The sequence below is a fragment of the Pituophis catenifer genome, unplaced genomic scaffold (genome assembly GCF_029215685.1).
Source record: "Pituophis catenifer annectens isolate HBS135680 unplaced genomic scaffold, rPitCat1.0.hap2 SCAF_7, whole genome shotgun sequence".
Lineage (NCBI taxonomy): Eukaryota > Metazoa > Chordata > Lepidosauria > Squamata > Colubridae > Pituophis > Pituophis catenifer.
In genome coordinates this window covers 84,523,648-84,546,419 of record NW_027256887.1, presented here as the reverse complement: position 1 = coordinate 84,546,419, position 22,772 = coordinate 84,523,648, and the positions used below count along the sequence as shown (strand labels likewise).

The following is a 22,772-nucleotide window of genomic DNA, read 5'->3' as shown; positions in this document are numbered from 1 at the left end:
GTGGAGAATTGTTTATAAGGGCGCCTTCATGCCAATGGATTTATCTGAATTCCGTTCTGGGGCCTCTGCTTTCCTGTGAGGAGAGGCCCTGCTTCATACGCCACTTGCTGCATTCCCATTTTTAAACGGATTGTACAAATGTTCATAACATTGTTCGTTATTATTTAATGAATAATAATTCATTTTAAAAGCCAGGCCGAGTAGACCTCAGGCCAGGAATGTTTCCCAAGGCCTGTACATGCCCTTGAGTATGTAGCATGCTGATTATTCCAGATTGAAGTCGGGAATTTGCTATGTGCCTTATAAGAATTCACTTACTATATGAGCTAAACATGGGTGTTCTGAAATTCTCTTTTCTTCCTTCCTTCCTTCCTTCCTTCCTTCCTTCCTTCCTTCCTTTCTTCCTTCTTTCTTTCTTTCCTTCTTTCCCTTCCTTTTTCTCCTGTCCTTCCTCCCTCCCTCCCTTCCTTGTCCCCCGTCTTCCTCCTCCCTTCCTTCCTTGTCACCCTTCTTTCTTTCTTTCTTTCTTTCTTTCTTTCTTTCTTTCTTTCTTTCTTTCTTTCTTTCTTTCTTTTCTTTCTTTTCTTTCTTTCTCATTCTTTCCCTCCCTTTTTCTCCTGTCCTCCCTCCCTCCCTTCCTTCCTTGTCACCCATCTTTCTTTCTTTCTTTTTCTTTCTTTCTTTCTGTCTGTCTTTCTGTCTTTCTTTCTTTCTTTTTCTTTTTCTCCAGTCCTTCCTTCCTTCTTTCCTTCCTTGTCACCTGTCTTTCTTTCTTTCTTTCTTTCTTTCTTTCTTTCTTTCTTTCTTTCTTTCTTTCTTTCTTTCTTTCTTTCTCTTTCTTTTTCTCCTGTCCTTCCTTCCTTCCTTGTCCCCCATCTCTCTCTCTCTCTCTCTCTCTCTCTCTCTCTCTTTCTTTCTTTCTTTCTTTCTTTCTTTCTTTCTTTCTTTCTTTCTTTCTTTCTTTCTTTTCTTTCTTCCCTCCCTCCCTCCCTCTCTCCCTCCCTCCCTCGCTTCCACTTCCCTGTAATTATTGACATTTTTTTTTAGGTGGAATAGACTAGAATCCTTCCTCTCTCTCCCTCCCCCTTATGTTTCATGCAATAACTACCAGGGCGATCAATCATGTTATTCCTGACCCCTGGTACACCAAGGTCTCTTGCAAGTCACTTGTTTACTCTTGATAAACTGTTTTAGCAAGACAGCACGGATGGGACAGACAGCTGAAGTCAGGGGAAAAAGGGTGCCCGGTTATGCCTTTTCTTTCAAAACAGAGAGCACCTGGTCCAGGTTGGGAAAGGGAGTCGCAGAAGGAGCATTGGAAAGATAAGAATCCCTTTGCTTATGTTTTTTTTCTCTCCTGCTTTTCTGGGGTTCAAAGTGTGATTTGTACCCCAGCCCTGCTCTGCCCTGCGTTTACCAGACAGCAAATATATCTTCTGTTTTTTGGCTTAAGGTATATGTTTTTATTGCTCAAAATACTGTCTAGCTATTTTTAAAGGACACAGGGTTTATTTTTCTCAATTTCTTTCAATTTCTATGACTGCTCATCTCCAAATCTTGACTCCGGGCAATTAACAAGAGCTAAAATCATCATAAGCGACCGCAACATAATAAAATATCTAAATGGCAGCTGAGATTAAAATCCCCAAAACGTCAAAAGCACCTTGCCCTAGAAATCTATTTTTTAATAAATGAATTATTTGGTAGAAGATGTCTTTTTCCTTAGCTACTTCTTGTTCAGGTGTTCATATTTATCTTTTTTTAATGAGCTCTTTCTCCTTTACTCGTCTTATATTCCCCAGTTTTAACAGCACCTGAAAACCTTGAGACATGTTTAATTTTAGCTGGCTGCCCTAGAAATGCAGGTTTTATTGGTGACTTAAGATTTGCAAGGGCCTATTTTAAACCTTCAAGTCATAACCAAAGCGTTGCGAAAAAATAAATATACAGATTACAGAAATCAACCCCTTAACTATTAATCTGTCTTATCTTTTGGGCATATATTTCATCTATTGTAATGTCTCTGGTTGGAAGCTATTAATTAAACTACAAATAAAGCAGACCTTTGTTTTTGATTATCCACTTCCATATAGGTTGAGTTTCCTCATTGGGCAATGCTATGATGTGGCTGATTAGAATTTTTGGCTTTGCCCAATTGCTGTTTATTGCAAAAAAAAATTTAAAAAAAAAAGTGCTTAGTACAAATTGTTCTGGCTTTGGATGGTGTTTCAATCTGATAGCTTTTATTCATGAAGCTTTAAGTGTACTATTTCCCATCATCCCAGTGTTGGAAGGAAAAGCCATCTGGTTTGGTTCCAAGCTGGGAGAAAGACGCTGGAAACAACATGGGGGCTGATTGGGAAAAAAAAAAGTGTAATGATGAACGGAACCAACACACAAAGACAGCGTGCAGTTCTGGGTCAGCTGAACAACTGGTTGAATGGATGGATGGATCCAGGGGTGGGATTCAGAAATTTTAGCAACTGGTTCTCTGCCCGGTTGCTGGGTGGGTGTGACCTACTTGGCTTCCTGCACCACAGGGAGGGCATTTTTGACCTCCCCAGACTCCAGAGATTTTTTTCGAGCCTCCGGGAGGGTGAAAATGGCCTCCCCTGGGCTCCGGAGGCCCTCCAGAGGCCAGAAACGGGCCCGTTTTCAGACTTCCGGTACTTCCGGTAGGCCCATTTTTTGCCCTCCCCAGGCTCTGGAGGCTTTTCTCGAACCTCTGGGAGGGCGAAAATGGCCTCCCCCCGGGCTCCGGTGGCCGGAAATGAGCCCCTTTCCAGACTTCTGGAATTTCTGTTAGGCCCATTTTTTGCCCTCCCAGAGCCTCCACACGAGCCCTGCACTTACCTGGCATCCAAAATGGGCTGCCTGGGAGGGGAGGGGTGGGCGGGGTTAGCCAGTCCTTGCAACAACCGGTTCGGTGAACCAGATTAAAATTAACATCCAGTTTGCCCGAACCGGCTAAATCCCACCCCCAGATGGATCTTTATAGTTTCTGTAACTTTGAAGTTTGGGATTTGTGCAATATGGGCTTTACGTTTCTAAAAGGCTGTTGGGCAATTCCTATTGAGGCTAATGGCTTTCGTCCTGTGTTGGATCTTGGGTGAGGGGCTGTTTGTTCTAACCCTACTCTAACCCTGTTCTAATTCTGCTTTGTTAGCTGTCAAACTTCTGCTGCAAGGAGTTTTGAAATATCCTGTCTTGAATGGATTTCTGCCGGCAGTGTTTGCTTTGCTTATGAATGGAGCCATCTAGATAGTTGGCTTCTTCTTTCAATAAGCTCTTTATCTCCTTACATGGCGGCATCTGCTGTGGGCTGTTAAGGAAGACTGGGGGCTGCTTTCCGCCTCTAAAAACATGTTCATAATACTTTACCCTTTTTAATATTTTGTAAAACATTTCATTTTTCGGGGGGGGGGCGCTTCCCACACCAGAGAATGTATTAAACTTGTTTCAAACTGGGGTTTGAACTTTAAAGGTAGGATTTTGGCAAGCCATCATCATGCTCAAGAAAAGACAGCCAGTATGATCTAGTGGTTAAGGCACCAGGTTAGATACCAAAAGTACAGGAGTTCCATTTCTGTCTTAGGCATGAAAGCTGCCTCGATGACTTTGGGCCAATTACTAGGAGACAGTGAGTTCTAGTCCCACCTTAGGCATGAAAGCCAATAGTAGGTTACCCCAGCCTGGTTCTAGAAAGTTCTTCAACTTCTCATCCAGCCTACAGTTCTGGGATATCCCTGTAGTCTGTGGAGTCCTTGGTGTTATCTGACCTGCAGATGTTTCATTACCCAACAAGATAACGTCTGAAATCTGTCTATGGCGATTCTCAGTCATCCACGTCATGGTTTGTTTGTTTGTTTTTTAAATTTGATTTATATGCCGCCCTTCTCCGGAGACTCAGGGCGGCTTACAATGCGCTAAGCAATAGCCTTCATCCTTTTGTATATTTATACAAAGTTAGCTTATTGCCCCCACAAACTGGGTCCTCAATTTACCTACCTTAGAAAGGATGGAAGGCTGAGTCAACTTTGAGCCTGGCGAGATTCGAACCTGCAGTAATTGCAGGCAGCTGGTCTTAATAACAGGGTGCTTTAGACCACTGTACTACCAAGGCTCTGTTGAGATTGTCCCAAGGGTGATTTTTCAAAAGGCAACTGGACTTCCTTCGTTTTTCCTTGAAGACGTTTCGCTTCTCATCCAAGAAGCTTCTTCAGTTCTGAAGAACTGAAGTTTATTTTGAATGAACTTCTTGAATGAGAAGCGAAATGTCTTCAAGGAGCCTGAGTGGCGCAGCAGACTAATGCTACTGTTAAAGGTAGTATTTAGCTTCCAGCTGCCTGCAATTACTGCGAGTTCAATTCTCACCAGGCTCAAGGTTGACTCAGCCTTCCATCCTTTCCAAGGTAGGTAAAATGAGGACCCGGTTTATGGGGGCAATAAGCTGACTTTGTATAAAATATACAAAAGTATGAACGCTATTGCTTAACGCATTGTAAGCTGCCCTGAGTCTCCGGAGAAGGGCGGCATATAAATCAAAATAAAATAAAAAAATAAATAAAAATAAAAAATAAGGAAAAACCAAAAAAAAAAAAAATCCGGTTGCCCTTTGAAGAAGCATCTTTGGGACCTCTGAAGATATTACCTAGTTGGATAATGTAACATCTTCAAGAAAACCCAAGTTCAGAGAGTACCAAGAACTCCACAGTTCAACCCTGAGCTACAAATATTCTCTTCTATTGGTTGCTACCGGTGAAGATGTTACCTAGTAAGGTAATAAAACATCACTAGAAAAAAAAACAAGCTGTCAGGCCCGAAGCCAAGAATGACACATGGTGATTCTTTCAAGCGGAAGAATTGTTTCACACCTACAGACAAATCTAACCAGACTCTGCATCGACAATATACAGTAGTGGCCAAAATTGTGGAAACCTTTTGGGAAAAGTGTATTTTTGAGGTTTGATGGCTAATAACACCACTTTTTTGGGGGGGGGCGTTTCAAGATAATCATATTCCACTGCTGGAATGGCCTGGGAATAGACCTTAACCCGCTTGAAAATCTATGGAGCTGACTAAAGAAACTTGTTAGTCAGAAGCGACCCAGCAATAAAACCCAGTTAATAGAAGCCATCATTCAATCTTGGTTTCACATTAGAACAGCTGCAGAACTAAAAGACTTGATTCACTCCATGGGAGGACTTGGTAAGGCCGTAATTCATGCTAAAGGTTACCCAACTAAGTATTAACTGACATGGTGATAATTTTTGTAGATCTCATTTTTTTCTATGGTGATAATTTTTGTAGATCTCATTTTTTCTATAGTGATAATTTTTGTAGATCTCATTTTTTCTATAGTGATAATTTTTGTAGATCTCGTTTTTTCTACGTGTCTCACTTTTCTTCTTCATACTGTAACTGCTGTTCTAATAGCAAATCCTTCATAAAAGTTATTGCATTACATTCTTGATTAAATTATCTTTCCATTGATATATAATTTTATGGTACTGCTCCAAAAAAAAAAAAGTGGTGTTATTAGCTGGTTTTAGAAAATAAATTCTTTCCCAAAAGGTTTCCACAATTTTGATCACTACTGTAATCTACCTTCCCACCATGGAATCGCCTGGTAGTCTCCCTCTCCAAGTCCTAGCTAGCACATCTTATCTACTGAGCCTAGACAAGTTAAGCTTGGGGCTGCTGAAACATTTGACAAATTCTTATTTTTATTATGGAAGAAGCAATTGTTGAGATGAGGCCAACCCCACCCCCAAGTGAGATGTTGGATTGTGTCCAGTTCTAAATTGGATCCAGTGACATGGATTAGCTCTCCCTGTTTAACCTGAGCAGTGGGGAATCCTGCAGAGATTTCTCATCCTTCCATAACAGCTTTCTGGGTACCCACTGTGTAAGCTCTGTGGTCAATATGTTTAATTATGGATATGATTAAATGTCAAGAGGAGAACTTCCGACAGCCTATTTCAGTGACGGAGTGACGTTCTTTGCACGTGGACCACAACAAGCAGTTCATGTGCAAGTTGATCACGAAAGAAAAGCAAGTCTTTTCCTTGAAGATGTTTCACTTCTCATCCAAGAAGCTTCTTCAGTTCTGTTCTTCCGGAACTGAAGAAGCTTCTTGGTTGAGAAGCGAAATGTCTTCTAGGAAAAACAAAAGTCCAGTTGCCTTTTGGAAAAAAGCACTTTTGGGACCACTGTAACCTGGATGACTGAGAAGCTCCATAGAAACAAGCCCTTTCCCTTTTGACATATCCCTGCTTTTCTGCTTTAAGGGCAAAATAGACTATCTAGGACAGAGGTCTTCAAACTTGGCAGCTTTAAGACTTGTGGACTTCAACTCCCAGAATTCTCCAGCCAGCATAGTTGGGAGTTGAAGTCCACAAGTCTTAAAGCTGCCAAGTTTGAAGACCTCTGATCTAGGAAGTGGGCTGGGTTTCATAACGTGGGAATGGCCAAACCCAGGTCAGAGGGAAGAACCAGTTTCACAAGAATAAGCTGGCTTGAGAGGCACCTCCTTGTAAAAATAACGAAAGATCTTCTGATGCTTTTAATTGTTTTATTGTGTACTGATGGCTAACCTTTTCCAGACCGAGTACCCAAAGCATGTGTGCACGCCAGGGTGGATTTGATTTAAATCGAGTCGATTTAAATCCTCATTTAAATCATGATTTAAATCACTAGTAAAAAGACTTGATTTAAATCAACTCGATTTAAATCATAATTTTTAAAGAGCAACTGTCATCTCTGCTACTCCTTTGACCCGCTGTTGACTCACCGATAGTCCCAGTGTTGCAGAATATACAGCCTCGTGCTACATAACTAAGCTCCATTTCATGCTGAATAAACTAAATTATTTATGTATCTTAAATAGAAAACTATCTTACGATAGATTTTTACCCCAAAAGTTTTTTATTAAAAAAAATTCGATAAAAATCAAAAAAATCTGATTTAAATCAAAAAAATCCGATTTAAATAAAAAAAATCCGATTTTTTTTTAAAAAAATCATTGATTTTTATCCACCCTGGTGCACGCACAAATGCACGCGTACGTGCCCGAACCCCAAAAATACAATGCCCCGCACATGCATCCCACCCCTGTGCATGCACATCCCCCTGCACGCACCCTGTGGCCCTGTGTATCCACACATGCCCCCCCACACTCCCCATCCCCGTGCATGCACGGCAGAGACTCGATGACCAGCTAGCCAGTGGGAGGTGCGCACGCATGCGCGGCAGAGCTGAACTGGGGCGACGGCTCCTGTGCCCACAGAGAGGGCACTGCATGCCACCTGTGGCACACATGCCCTAGATTTGCCATCATGGTGTTAGTCAATTCTTATGTTACAAACCCACAAACGTGGTCTAACCAACACCGTCCACAAAAGAACAGTTCCTAAAGTCAAGAGGATGGTCACACATTTGAAGATGATCATGTGATCGTTGTCAACATTTTGGCTGTTTTGACCCCATCCCTGGGAGACACCTTGGGGTTAACCAGGGGTGAAATGCTCCCGGTTCGGACCGGATCGCCCGATCCGGTAGCAATCGAGGTGGGTGGTTCAGAGAACCGGTAACAAAAATCCTTGCCCCCCCCCCATGCCCAGCTGAGCTGCACAATCATCAGAGGCTTTTTTTTTTACTTTTAAAAGCATTTTTTCTACAACCTCTTCTCCCGAAAAAATGGTTTTAAAAATAGGGGGAAAAAGCCTCTGATGATCGTGCGGCTCAACTGGGATCGTCAAAGGCTTTTAAAAGAAAAAAAGCCTCTGCTGATCAGGCAACTCAGCTTGGCTCGTCAGAGGCATTTAAAAGAAAAAAAACCTTTTTTTCTTTTAAAAGCCTCTGACGATCCAAGCTGAGTTGCCTGATCGTCAGAGGCATTTAAAAGAAAAAAAAGCCTCTGCCAATCAGGCAACTCAGCTGGGATCGTCAGAGCCTTTTGAAAGCATTTTTTAACAACCTCTTCGACGAAGAGGTTGTAGAAAAAATGGTTTTAAAAGTAAAAAAAAATATTGGCCACGCCCACCCAGTCACATTAACCCCTCCCACCAAGCCACGCCCACAGAGCCGGTAGTAACAAATTTTAGATTTGTTCTCCAATCTTTACAAATTATTGAAACTTGGTCATTAGTTTCCCTCCTGCTGCTTCGCTGTTAGGAAGCTTAAACCGATATCTCCCGTTCTATGTTTTATTCCGTCCCTGCATTCTGAGCAAGCGATTCAATTAATGAGTTTATAATATTCTTTGAATGCTTCGAGCATCTATTGAGGTAAATAGAGCATTGCAAATAAACAGGATTGCGGATTGAATCTGAGTGCCTGCAGGGCACAATTATTAACCAAAATTAAAAAAAAAAACCCTTCAGGGATAACTCAGTCTGTTGTTTGATGTATGTGTCTGTGAGTTAAATCAGATGGAGAAGCATCCAGAGGGGAAGGAAACACAGTTTGTTGATCTGTGTGACTCACAATACTCTATTAAAGTCAGTCATAATTTCATTTCAGAATAGTACACGTCGGGAGTTTTGTTTTCAATTTAATGAACTTTCTCTCCTCTTCCTTCTCTCCTTTTTTTTTTTTTTTGCAGAACGACTGAGGGGGAAAAACGATTGAAAACCTCTGCTCGAGATTCGCGAGTGTTTCACATCGTATGAGAAAGAGACAACCTTACAAACAAACAAAAAAAAAAGGATATATTTTCTAAGGTGGGATGCCAAGAAACATGGTGTCAGACTACTCAGGAATGGGATATGAAATTCCTTCGGAGGTCCAGTTTGGAAACTTGGAAAAAACACATCAGCTGGAGAGTGGGAAAAATTGCCCGGATCGAAAACACTCAATTTTGGTAAGTGTCTGGAGATAGAAGAATCTTTTAACTTTTATATTGTACGGCAGGGGTCCTCAAACTTTTTAAACAGGGGGGCCAATTCACGGTCCCTCAGACTGTTGGGGGACCTGCTGGGTGGACATGGCTAGGTGGTCATGTGACTGGATGGGGTGATCCAGGGTAGAGATGTACAGCTGGGTGTCATCAGCGTACTGGTGGTACTTCACCCCAAAATCACGGATGATCTCGCCCAGCGGCTTCACATAAATGTTGAACAGGAGGGGCGAGAGGACTGACCCTTTAATCGGGATGCTGCAGCAGTTGTAAGAGTGGAAAACGGTCATCGGTCACTTTTTTCAGCACTATTTGTAATTTCAAACAGACCCAAAGGAACGGTTGTAAATCAAGGACTACCTGTATATGCTCGAGGTAGATAATAAGCTGCTTCAGTTTGGCAAGAGTCTGTCTGTAGGTGTGAAATACTAAAGACCTCAACTTGGAAGAATCTCTATATGTCATTCTTGGTTTGGGGGCCGGTAAGTCCCGGAGCGTTTGAGCAAAAACGTTTGACGTCAAAGCGGAGCTGATTCTCACTCTGTGCATTTAATTATCAGCTTGGGCACATCGTCGTGTCTGTTTCATCCTCAAGCGTGCGCCCAGAAGGGTGAGGATATCGCTTGGAGCTACACAAATTGCACCACTCTTAGATCATCCGGCTTCCTTACTTACTCCGTGGTGCCTAATTTACTCTTCGGCTTTTGGTGTTTTTGGATGACTTCATTCATTGTCATGAGGAGGGCTGGGTGATGCTTCAAACTGCCTAATAAGCATGTGAGCGCTGAGCATTCAAGCTAGCTGTGGTTGCTCGGGGCTCTAGACGAGACGGGGCGACCAAAAACCAAGCACGTCATTTCGTCTGCCGTGCTACAAACTAGATTTCAAAGTTGGAACAGTCTGATCTGCAGTAGTCCAGTGTCCTGCCCGCCCCCCCCCCCCATCCCACTCATGGCCCATAACTATTTTCTCTAGATTATTTTTCTTCCACATTTTGTGGAATCCAGACTACATTCCATCACACTTTCCGGGCTTCTCAGAAGGATTTGCTTAGTGATCGTGAGACTAGAAAGATCGATCAAGGAAGCCTCTGGCCTGATTTTGTAGAACGTTTCTTAACGTTACTTAAATAATGATCTCCTGCTAGTTTTCCCATGCATGCTGCAAGTTTTTTTTTTCCACTAGTCTATTAGATCATTCTGTTTTTTTCCCCCAAAGTAGCTATTCTCCAAAAAACTTCAATTTCCAGAAATTCTCCCCCCATCATGGCCATTCTAAACATTTTGAAATCAGAAGACCACATATTGGGAAGGTGTCCAAACTGGGAGAGGTTGATTTGACCTCGTAGTAGAGATGTTCCATTGGCTGCTACTGAAAGGAAACTGCAATACATTTGAATTTGTACTGTAATTTTATTTTATTTATTTATTTTTGAGATGGGAGGGGAGGGGAGGAGGCAACTTCTCTCACCTGTCTCAGTCAAATTACTGAGACAATTTATCACCAGAAATCGCTTACTTGCTGCTGAAACAGTACTCCACAGCAACTTGCTAAGTGCTGCACACAATTATATTGTTTCCGCCCTGCCTTAAAACTCATACAAATAAAGCCCTTCACACAATTTATCCAAGCACGACATCCAAAAGAGCAACTTAATTATAGAATTACAAGACTGGATGAACCAGCTTTTTCGTCTTGGCAGGAGACCGCTTTCGTTTGGCAGGAGCTATTTGAGCCAAAGCACCCAGAAATAACCAACACATCCCAAGCAACTTTAAGAAGACTTCAAGAAGAGGCCGATGAAGCAGCTTAGAACCGCCTCCTGTTTTGCAGAAGGATAAGGATGTTGAAGACCTAGAACTACCAATTTCGAAAGTGGCAGCCCAGAACCACTCCTATTTTGGATGAAGGGGTAGATCTATACAATCTAAATGACATATGTTTATTTGAAGAATGCAGATAATGCCCACAGCCCAGAACCACCCATTTTATAGAGAAATGGGGACCCTATCCCAGGGGTGAAATGCTCCCTGATCCGGTAGCGATGGCGGCGGGTGGTTCGGAGAACCGGTAACAAAAATCCCTGCGTGTTCCCCCCCCCCCCCACATGCCCAGCTGAGCCACACGATCATCAGAGGCTTTTTTTTTACTTTTAAAAGCATTTTTTCTACAACCTCTTCCGATGAAAAAATGCTTTTAAAAGTAAAAAAAAAAAAAAGCCTCTGATGATCACGTGGCTCAGCTGGGATCGTCAGAGGCTTTTCAAAGCATTAGAAAAAATGCTTTGAAAAGAAAAAAAAAAAGTTGGCCACGCCCACCCAGTCACATTACCCACCCACCCACCAAGCCACGTCCACAGAACCGGTAGTAACAAATTTTACATTTCACCCCTGCCTTATCTTCAACCTAGAACCGCCCCCTATTTTGGATGAGAGGGCAGGAACAGACTGACTAGAGCTGTGATGACGAACCTATGGCACGCGTGCCTGTTTATTAGAAGGAGCAGATCCAGAAAGTCTAAATGACACTTGTTTTACAGAAGAGTGCAGATGATGATGCTCACAGCCTAGAACCACTGGTTTTATAGAGGAACGGGGACCTCATCTTCAGCCTGGAACCATCCCTATTTTGGATGAGAGGGCAGGAATGGACTGACTAGAGCTGTGATGGCGAACCTATGGCACGCGTGCCACAGGTGACACATGGAGCCATATCTGTGGGCACATCAGTGTTGCCCTAGCTCAGCTCCAGCGCACATGCGCATGCCGCCCAGCTGACTTTCGGGCTTTCTGAGCCACTGGAAGTCGGGATATGGGATGTTTCTGTCCTCTGGAGGGCCTCCGGGGACTGGCGGCCCCTGGGGGAGGGCCTTCTCTGTGGGGGCACCCACTATCTGGAACGAGCTCCCCCCGGAGATACGGAAGATCCCGGATCTGTGCATTTTCCGCCGCACTCTTAAGACCTTTTTATTCCACCAGGCGGGCCTGGCCTAATCTTTTCCCTCTTTTTAATTATGTAAATTTTAATTGGTTTTAAATGATTGGGGTGTTTTAATCTGTCTGGGCCAAATTGTTTAATTCGATTTTACTTTGTTTTTAAATTTTGTATCTATGTATTTTTACTGTTTGGCTGTTCACCGCCCTGAGTCCTTCGGGAGTAGGGCGGTATATAAGTCAAATAAAGTAAGTAAGTAAGTAAGAGTGTTGTGGCCCGCCAGCAGAGTTGGCAGCAGATTCGGACAGTGAGGAGGTTGGGGAGGAACATGGGCCAATCCTGGAGCCTGGGGAAGGCTCTGATGAGGGCTCTGTGTCAGAGGCAGAGAGGAGGCCAGGGCCGTATGCCAGTTATCAGCTGCCTTCAGAGTCAGACATCAGTGGGGCAGAAGAACAGCTGGAGCCTGTTCCCAGCGTGCGCATGCGCAGAGTTGCCAGAGGAAGAAAACAGCTAAAGAACAAGGGTCGACTTGGGAGTAAGGCCACAGATGGACGATGAATGGCCCCTCCCAGAGGGAATAAAAGAGGAGCGAAAGGGGAGTGGAGTTTTCAGGAGACAATTAGTTCACTTAATTGGTTCTTGACTCTCCGTGACTCCTTGCCAAGTTTTGAAGATATCGGCCTGGCAGCTCCCCAAGCCAGATAAGGTCTGTGACTGTAAATTCACCCTTGAAAGTCTTTGCTGGATGTGAATGAGAAGAATTCACAGTAACTTAATAAAAAGAGGTTTTTGTCAGGACAAGGAATCTGCTTCGTGGTTTGGGGAAGCCTAGGTCAGAACACAAAGGAGGAAGGGACAACTCAGTTCAGGTAGTTTGTGTGAGAGAATGAGGGTGAAGAGAGCTCCTCCCAAATGTTTGCATACTTTAGTTTGGCAAGATTCTGTCTGTGGGTGAGGAACAATAAAGCTTGGAAGAATCACAATATGTCTTTCTGGGTTTATGGAGCCAGACCCTAACAGAAATGAGCACCACTAGCATTTCCTCATCCCTTTAATTCCATTTCACTTGACTTGATTTTGCATAACACACTACATTCAAGAACAAAACCCAGTTAATGGTTTAATATGACGGCCCTGTTCACACAATGTGCAAAGATCACAGGTGGCTTCCATAAGAAGTTGAATCATCAACTTTCTTTTCGCCTAGTCTGGCTTGTGTGAAAATCCAACGGTGTTGAGAAGTATCAAGTTGGCATTGGTACTACTACCGCCTCAATGAGTTTACCTTCCATGAAATTTGTCTGCTCCCTTTTTAAAGTCATCCAAGAAGATGAGCACATTGCCATCTCTAAGGATGAAATCCGCACTGTGTGAAGAATCTACCTATATATAGTTTTCTCCTCGTGTAATATAGCCTACGGGTGCTTAACATTTGCATGTATTTCTGTTCTTATCCTGACCATTTTATTTTATTATTCTGGTAATCTTTGATTTCTGGTTTTTTTTGGTTAAAAACTGTTGCTTTCATTAATAATGATTTGAAAATCATTGGAAAAGTATACTTCTCATCTATAAAGTTCATTGGAAAAGTATACAGGGGGTCCTTGGCTTACGACCACAACTGAGCCCAAAATTTCTGTGTTCAGTGAATGTTGCCCCGTTTTACCACAGTTTGTTTAAAGTGAATCAATGCAGTTCTTAAGTCGGTAACATGGTTGTTAAGTGAATCTGGCTTCCCCATTGACTTTGCAAGGTTTGCAAAAGGGGATCACATGACCCAGAGATACTGCAACTGTCATAAATACGAACCAATTGGCAAGCATTCAGACTTTGATCATGTGACATGAGGATGCTGCAGTGGTCGTAAAGGTGAAAAACAGGCATAAATCACGTTTTTTCCAGTGCTGTTCAGAGGTGGTATTCAGCCGGTTCAGACCAATTCACCCGAACCGGTAGTGGAAATTGTAGGTGGACCCGCCCACCTGCGCCGGCTCTATGCCATCCTACTTAGGCACATTTTTGATGCCGGGTGCATGCGCGAAAGGCATGTGCATGAACAAAGCGCATGCATGGAAGGCCGGGATATGTGTGAACCAGGCACATGCGCCAGGGTTGGGTTCTACTTACCTTTACTACTGGTTCGCATTGCGCCTGCGCGCTCTTCTGCACATGCGCAGATCACCTATGACGTCCGGGTCAGTGGGCGGAGCCTCCTGCCGGTTTTACTACCGGTTCTTGTGAACCAGTCCGAACCGGGGGCAGCCCACCCCTGGTGCGCGCGCACGGCGAACCAGTAGTAACATAATGTGAAACCCACTGCTGGTGCTGTTGTAACTTTGAAAGGTCACTAAATGAACCGTTGTAAGTCGAGGACTCCCTGTACCTTCTCGTATACAAAAAACCTGAGTTTGCCTTTGTGGTTAAATCTTAGGACGAAGATGAACGGCTGAAAGATCTAACTCACGAAGAAAAGGATGTCCTACTGTTTTTCGAAGAAACTATTGATTCTTTGGATGATGATGTGGAGGAAGAAGGTTTGCATGACAGTGGAGTCTTCTGCAATTCTCCAAAGCTGGTGGAAGAAAACACACCTGACCATCCAGGGTCTGAAGAGCTCATAGAATTGGTCCCGTCAGCACCAGAGAACAGCACAGAACCAGGTAAAGTGAAATTATTTGCACAGGTGTGAATTTGTGTTCTGGGAACTAAAGAGGTTGTCTTCCAAGGACTAAGATTGCCCAGTTAGAGGGGTCCTGGGACATTTTGGAACTTGGCTGTTTTCTTGCATTACTCAAACTAGGTAACATCCAGTGGTGGGATTCAGCCGGTTCAGGCTGGTTCAGGCGAACCGGTAGTTAAATTGCTGGCTGGCCCGGCCCCATTTTGTCTCCACGTGCCCCATTTTACCTCCCAGGTAAGTGCAGGGAGGCCTACTAGGATCAAAATGGGGCGCAGGGAGGTGCGGCGCGGCCTCCCACGTCCTGTTTTCGCTCCCAGGAGGCTGTAGCAGTGGTGGGTTGTTCCCGGTTCGGGCCGGTTCGGGCAATCCAGTAGTGGTGATGATGTGACATCACCGAACCGGTTCTCTTTGACTGGGAGCTGGGCCCTCCCGCCCGCCCCCACATTAAACTTACCTTTATTTCTCGTTTTTTAGCCCAGCTGATAGGCGCGGCAGAGTGGATTGCCGCACCTCAGCTGGGCAGAAACCTAATGTGCTTGTGCGGAGCGCAAGTTCGGCGTACGTGCGAGAGAAGCGAGCACGCGCGTTGCGATCGCACACAAAGCATGTGCATGAAGAGAACCGGTGGTAACACCAGTTGGAACCCACCACTGGGCTGTAGGGAGGCCTACTAGGCACAAAATGGTGGGCGGGGTGTTTTCCCCCTTCCCGGCGGCCCGCTTTTGCTCCCAGGAGGGTGCAGGAGGCCGAGTGCTGCCTGTCACACCCCCTAGCCATGCCCACCATGGCCACGCCCACCTAGCCGGTCATTAGGGCAGAGAACCGGTTGTTAAATTCTTTGAATCCCACCACTGGTAACATCATCAGTGCTACTAAGTGCTCAGCAAACCCTACTCCCTTACTAACACTGATGACGTTACTTAGTTTGGTAATGAAACGTCTGCAAGAAAACGACCAAGCTCAGAGATCACCAAGGACCCCTCATTTCAATCCTGAGTATAAATATTCTGCAACTGCATAAGTGAAGCTTTTATATCGTAGATCAGAGATCTCCAAACATGTTGACTCTTACGTCTTGTGGACTTCAACTCCCAGAATTCAACTCTCAGGAAGAACCCATGCTGACTGAGGAATTCTGGGAGTTGAAGTCCACAAGTCTTAGAGTGGCCAATTTGGAGACCGCTAACTCGTGACCCAAGTATTATTCTTTCGACATTGTTGTGACTTGTTATGAAATACTCCTTATTCTGGGATGCATTGAACAAGGCAGATCAGGGTAAGCCAACATTTTCTTCGCTTTAGTCTGAAACTTAATTAAAAGTAAGTGGACCAAGTTTGATTATGTCTTATTCATTTCATTCCTCTATATCACTATACTAATAATTGGAAGCTTTGAATGATCTATTAGTGTTTATTAATGGTTTTTAAAAACTCTTAGGGCTAAAGGATTATATGTTATTCTGAGTTTAAAGGGAGGTTGATGAATAATCTGTAGAAGGGGAGTTAAGGGATCTAGGGAATTTTAATGTCTTGCATTAACTTAGCATATTATAGCGTATGTTTGGTAAAATTTATACCGTTTTTCTTCTGGGAAGTCGGGGGAGGGGGGAGGGAAGGGGGGGTTGAAGGTTGGGTTAACAAATGTTTAAATAGATAAGTGAAAATGTTATTTGTTTGAATTTAAAAAATAATAAAAACTTTTTGTTTTAAAAAAATAATAATAATTGCAAGCTGGAAACAACATCTGGAGAGGACTCGAAGGGCTGAACTCTGTGATCTCCAGTTGTTTATTTTTTAATATAATTTTTTTTGCTACAAATAATCCTGTCATAAAAGTAAATGGATCTTGAGTGGACAAACTTCGTGGAGGCTTAATACATGACACCTCATTCATCTATATTCTCAGATTGAATTTAAGGAATTCACTTTTCAGAAAAAAGTCGTAGAACCAGTTTGGTTGCAGCTTGGAGTCATATTCTAGGGATGCTTTTTTTTTTAAAAGCTAGCAAATATTTTGGGATGGATTTTAGGATGGTCTTAATCTGTTGTTGATAAGACAGGGCACAGCTGTCTTCTTTTGCAAATACTAGACCAGGGGTGTCAAACTCAATGCCTGCGGGCCGCATCTGGCCCGCGATGTGGTCAGATCTGACCTGTGGAGCCGTCCAGGTCTACCCAACGCGAAGAGGTAGCTTCAGCCCAGTCCAGGGATGGGTTCTACTTACCTTTACTACCGGTTCGCATCGCGCCCGCGCACGCTTTTCTGTGCAAATCACCTATGATGATGTCCTGGTCAGTGGGCGGAGCCTCCCACCGGTTTTACTACCGGTTCTTGCGAACCGGTCCGAACCAGGGACAACCCACCATTGGCCCGGTCTACCCAGTGAGAAGAGGAAACATTCCAGCAGTTTGGGGAGTGACGTCAAGCTGGCCACACCCACCCAGTTGGCCACATCCACCCAGTAGGCCACACCCACCCAGTTGGCCACGCCTGCCCGGCTCCCCCAAAGTCAACCACAGCCCTGATGCAGCCCTCAATGAAATTGAGTTTGACACCCTAGTACTAGACCATTCCAGAAAAGTGCTTTTCCAAAAGGCAGCTAGACTTCGTTGGTTTTTTTCCTTGAAAACGTTTCGCTTCTCATCCAAGAAACTTCTTCAGTTCTGACGCCCAAGAAGAAGCTTCTTGGATGAGAAGGAAAATGTTTCCAAGGGAAAAAAATCCAAGAAAATCCAGTTGACTTTTGGAAAAACACTTTTGGGACAATCATGACCTGGATGACTGAGAATTTCCATAGACCTATGGACCATTCCACATAACTTCTAAAGCAGCTCTAATTGTTGTGGTCCACCAGCAGCCTGCAGAGCTGGCAGAGGAGTCGGACAGTGAGGAGGCTGGGGAGGACCATGGGCTAGTCCTGGAGTCAGGGGAAGGCCCGGACGAGGGCTCTGTGTCGGAGGCAGAGATGGGGCCAGCGCCATCTGGGAGTGATGCGCAGACTCCGGAGCCTCCAGAGGCGGACAGCAGAGAGGCAGAGGAACAGGAGGAGCCTGTTCCTAGTGCACGCATGCACAGAGCTGCCAGAAGGCAAGAGCAGCTAAAGTAAAAAGGACGACTCAGGAGTAAGGCCAGGAGATGATTGGCCCCTCCCATAAGCCTTAAAAGAGCAGCAATGGCTCTTGGGCTTTTTGTAGGAAAGCAACATTGCTACATTACTTTCTTGTTGGCATCTCTTGTTCCTGAACTTCATGGGGCTTTGCCAAAGAAGGCACCCTGCCTTCTTTGGCAGGATGCCAAAGAAGACAAAGATTGGTGATAAGGCCAAAGGACTTTTTCTGAAAGACTTGTTTTGGAATTAATTTGGACTAAGCTGAGAATGAAGTAATTCTCAGCTGTTCTAATAAAATATATTTCTTTAGGACTGATTGTGTCTGGTAATAACTACTTGGGCCTAGGTCACAACACCAATAGGTTGTTTTCTTTTTCTTCCTAGCATCAGAGGAAACTTGGAAGCCAGATGAGCCAAAGCTGGAAGATGCTGAACCATCAGAGGAAGATGTCCATGTTAATCCAGCTTCTCTTCAGCCAACGTTGCCTCCACCACCCCCGTTGCCGGTCTATGAGACACATTCTGTTCGGCCTGCTGTACTGCATCCGAAGCTCCTTCACTCCATCCCCACACCACTTCTGATTGCCGAGAAATTATCTGTGCAGAAGGCAGAAGGCAGTTCTTCCTTGCTTCCCTCTCCAAAGGAAAGGAACCCCAACCAGAGGAGGACACTCTCCACTTCCTCCACCCTGTGCAGTTGGGAGCAGGTCAAGACTTGTGCCCCACCTCCAACTGCTCCCAAACCCCAGAGGTTCCCGAGCAACATCAGCTTCACCAACGCCAGCGAGCGGGAATTCAGCAAAATCATCTCCAAGGCAGCCGTCAACGTTCAAGAGCGCAAGGCCCAAGTGTTGGCCAACGTCAACACTTCCGCCTTGCTAATGAATGAGTTGGAAGACAGACTGAAGAAGCGTGGGTTTCTGGATCCCAGCCAAAGCTTGCCTTTACGAGATTTACCTTCTGAGTCCACGGGCCACGAACCCTTGAGTAGTTTAAGCTTGGTTGAGAAAACTCTTGCTCGGGCCCACCTCATCCACCCTCTCCACGTTCTTTCCGTAAAGGAGGAGAGGCCCGAACAAGGATGCGGCGCACCAAATGGTTATCAAAACATCCATGAAATCATGAAAAGGGATTCCAATTTGTTACCCACCCTGAACAAAACGATGTCTGTCAAGCTAGATGCTGATCTTGTGGATGGCAAGTCTGCCTGGTCAAGTATTTCTGGACAACCCCAACAAGACCTCATCCTTGACATGCAGAGAAAATTGAGCTCATTACCCAAATCTGCAGGTCTCCAATCCAAAGGTGTCACGGTACAATTTTCCGGCCGTGGATCAACAGAAGAAGCCCGGAGGGAGGCTCTACGAAAACTGGGACTTCTGAAAGAATAATGGCGTGAGAGGAACATCTAAAGAACATTATGTGCCCGAAGACAGATTCCAATGAAATCCATTCTATTTATCATGCAGGCTAAGGAAATATTAAGTGTTTGGAACTCCACTGCTCTCTGTTGGCATTTGGGATGGATGTCCTTGACGTGAACTCACCGTGCTTATTGAAGTCTTCAAAGGCAGTTCATAAAAGCCCGTGTGAAAGTGAGAGTGTCAAGATAAATGAAGGTCAATGGGCAGTCTGTGTGTAAGACGTGTATAGGTGTCACTGGCCACGTTCGTCAGAATCCCTTGGATAAAATCTAGAAGATCCCAAGAGGACTATTAAGGAATTCTGTAAGGATAAATGTATATATCCCCACGTATCGGACAGTTCAAATTTGTAATAAACCCGCTATCTCCAATTGTCGCAAGTATTTAACACCGCACGCAGACCGCAGATCATTACTTTTTGCAGAATAGCTGGCGAGACTGTAGCAAACTTTTTCTGCTTGGTTGATAGCTTGAAAAATATCAGGCCTGCTGGATTTGACAAAAGGCCCCATTGCATTCAGTGTTCTGTTTCCTGTAGCATCCCGGTTTCTGTGCTGCTGAAAATCAGTTGTGTAAAAATGATGGGGGATCCCAATATGTCACAATTTCTGGGTTGCAATCTTGGGCGCCCCAGTTTTCTGACCTCTTAGGAGTGGTGAAATCCAAATTTTTTTTACTACCGGTTCTCTGTGTGTGGCTTGGTGGGCGTGGCAGGGGAAGGATACTGCAAAATCCCCATTCCCTCCCAACTCCTGGAGGAAGGATATTGCAAAAATCTCCATTCCCACCTCACTCTGGGACCAGCCAGAGGTGGTATTTGCCGGTTCTCCGAACTGCTCAAAATTTCCACTACCGGTTCTCCAAACTGCTCAAAATTTCTGCTACCGGTTCTCCAGAACCTGTCAGAAACTGCTGGATTTCACCCCTGCCTCCTAGGCTTCAAGTTGAAGCATATGATGGCCTGCTTTTTCCTTTACCACGTCTACTACAGGATACGCTACCTGTATTAAGGTAGCATAGCCCAACCTGAGCACTTTCCAGATGTGCCTGGAATTGAAGTCCACACATCTGGAGGTTGTCCAGATGTAGGCTCACATAAGCTCTTTAGAACTAGATACACAGTTGTACATGGAGCCTACCAAACAGCGAAGGAACCAGTGAAGTAAATAGTTGATACAGGTAGTCTTCGACTTACGACGGTTTATTTAGTTCACTAAAGCCCAAAATTTCTGTTCTTAAGTCCAATGTTTGTTAAGTGAGTTTTGCCCCATTTCACGACCTTCCGTGCCCCAGTCACCGCAGTTGATAAGTTAGTAACCCGGTTGTTAAACGCATCTTGATTTCCCATTGGCTTTGTCAAAAGATCGCAAAGGGTGTTTACAGGACCGGGGAACTCTGCAGCCGTTCTAAAGCCTCTTGATCACATGATCACGGGGGCGGGATGAGGCAAAGGTCGTAACTTTGAAAAACAGTCATAAGTCAGTGCCGTGGTAACTTTGAACTTTGAACATTTTAAGACCACTTGTAAAGCAAAGCCAGAAGTGAAATTTGCGTGCCAATTCCCCAAGTGAAAAAACCTTTCCCGGGTTAGGCAATTCCCATTGCTTCTCCAACCCATCATCAAATCAATCTCCAAATATATGTATATATACTGTATATATATATGTTTAATAGCCACTCTGAGGCTGGCTCACAGTTGCGTTCTTCTCATCCCAAGGCGACCTTGAAACGGTATCTTGGAGTAACACTTTCACTATGTAACTTTAACTTACCCCCCCGAAGCACTTCCCCTCCCCCTTCCCACTCTCTCTTTCACACACATAAATATGCAAGGGTGGGATTGAAAAATTTCAGCAACCAGTTCGCTGCCCAATTGCTGAGTGGGCGTGGCCACGGGGGCATGGCCTACTCAGCCTCCTGCACCACGGCGGGGTGGGTGGGTGTTTTTGCCCTCCCCAGGCTCTGGAGGCTTTCCTTGAGCCTCCAGGAGGATGAAAACAGCCTCCCCAGGACACCAGAGCCCCTCCAGAGGCTGGAAATGGGCTCATTTCTGGACTTCCGGTTCTTCCGGTAGGCCCATTTTTTGCCCTCCCCGAGTCTCTGTGCACGCCTTGCACTTACCTGGCATCCAAAATGGGCTGCATGGAGACTCCTGGAAGAGGCGAGGTGGAGAGGGCAGGGTCATCCAGTCCTTGGAACAACCGGTTCGGCGAACCAGATTAAAATTAACATCTGGTTCTACCGAACCGATCCGAACCAACGGAATCCCACATCTGCACAAACGGGTTCATGGCAGCCTAGTACCGAATGGCAGATGTGAGGTGGCAGTTCTGACATTATGGATCTTGAGGATGCGGCCACAGCTCTCTTACTCTAGTGAGTAGCCCTGGAAGGTAGGAAGCCCAGAAATTGCCCTGCGTGATAAGAAACAGAGCCCTTTCTGGGACCCAATGCCCTCCTTACCTGTCGGATCCTTTCAGCTAAAGCAGAGGTCAGCAACCTGCAGCTCTGGAGCCACGTGTGGCTCTTTCACCCCTCTGCTGAGGCTCCCTGGCACTCAAAATATGTGTCCCAATCACCAAACTGCGACACCTGCCAGCACACAATTTATTGAGCTTTTGAACACCTGGTAGGCCAACCATGGATAAATCCAGGAAAAGAAAAGTTTCAGAAGAAAAGAGAACATTTAATTCAACTACAAAGGCTAATTTTGTGGCCGCCCAAGAAATAGTGAGACACGGGAAGGGTTTTGTGGCTCCCGGTGTTTTCTTTTCGGTGGGAAACGGGTCCAAATGGCTCTTTGAGTGTTTAAGGTTGCAGACCCCTGAGCTAAGGTGTATTGTAGCAACAATGCTGTGAATTCTCATTTCATCGCAAGCCCAAGTCGACGTGGTATGACGACGCCCTGCAAATCCAGAGTAAGCTAGTCATGTTGACCTCATACCGAAGCAATAGCATCGCCTGTGATTTCAATAGAATAAATATCCTTCTGTTGCCAGAACCGTCTCGTGATAATTTTTCTGGGGATGCTTGGAAAATTGCTTTTACGAAATTTCTCCCAGGGTTGCATCAGCCTTGCAAGATAGTTCAGAACAAGAAGCACATCCAAAAGGACTCACTGTATTGTAAGGTTACATTAACAGAATGCTGCAAGTGTATATCTCTTCCCCACTCCCTTTGCGTATACAGGTAGTCCTCGTCTTACGACCGCAATGGAGCCCACCATTTCCGTCGTTAAGCGAGACATTTGATAAGTGAGCTTTGCCCCGTTTTTACGACCTTTCTTGTTAAAGTGATTCACTGCAGGTGTTTAAATTAGTAACACAGTTGTTAAGCGAATCTGGATTCTTCCATTGACTTTGCTTGTCAGAAGGTCACCAAAACATGGTCCTGGAACACCGCAACCGTCATAAATATGAGTCACTTGCCCAGCGTCTGAATTTTGATCACATGACCGCGGGGATGCTGAAGTGGTTGTGTGAAAAATGGTCATAATAAGTCACTTTTTTCAGGGCCGTTGTAACTTGGAACAGTCACTAAATGTTTTATTTTTTTTAATTTATTTTAGAAGATTTATGAACTGTTGCAAGACAAGGTCTACCTGTACAGTTATCTGAGATGTTTGCCATGTTCCCATTCCTTTTGTGGACACAACTGCCCCTTGCCTGACCAATTCCCAAAAGTGCTTTTCCAAAAAAGCAACTAGACTTTCTTAGGGATTCTTT

At 44.7% G+C, this 22,772-nt stretch overlaps 1 protein-coding gene across 1 annotated transcript; it reads left to right on the top strand.

The window, feature by feature from the left end:
* Positions 1-8,728: 8,728 nt before the first annotated feature.
* Positions 8,729-19,401, top strand: PROSER2 (proline and serine rich 2). Its single transcript, XM_070947397.1, has 3 exons — positions 8,729-8,863; positions 14,265-14,493; positions 18,008-19,401. The coding sequence occupies exons 1-3, from the start codon at positions 8,729-8,731 to the stop codon at positions 19,012-19,014; spliced, it is 1,371 nt and encodes a 456-aa protein (XP_070803498.1). The 3' UTR covers positions 19,015-19,401.
* Positions 19,402-22,772: the final 3,371 nt, after the last annotated feature.

Bases quoted from the DNA above. Each gene is read 5' to 3' on its own strand.
- PROSER2 (XM_070947397.1), top strand. From the start codon at position 8,729: ATGCCAAGAAACATGGTGTCAGACTACTCAGGAATGGGATATGAAATT. The intron at 8,864-14,264 runs GTAAGTGTCTGG...GTTAAATCTTAG, and splicing joins ATCGAAAACACTCAATTTTG to GACGAAGATGAACGGCTGAA. The intron at 14,494-18,007 runs GTAAAGTGAAAT...TTTTCTTCCTAG, and splicing joins AGAGAACAGCACAGAACCAG to CATCAGAGGAAACTTGGAAG.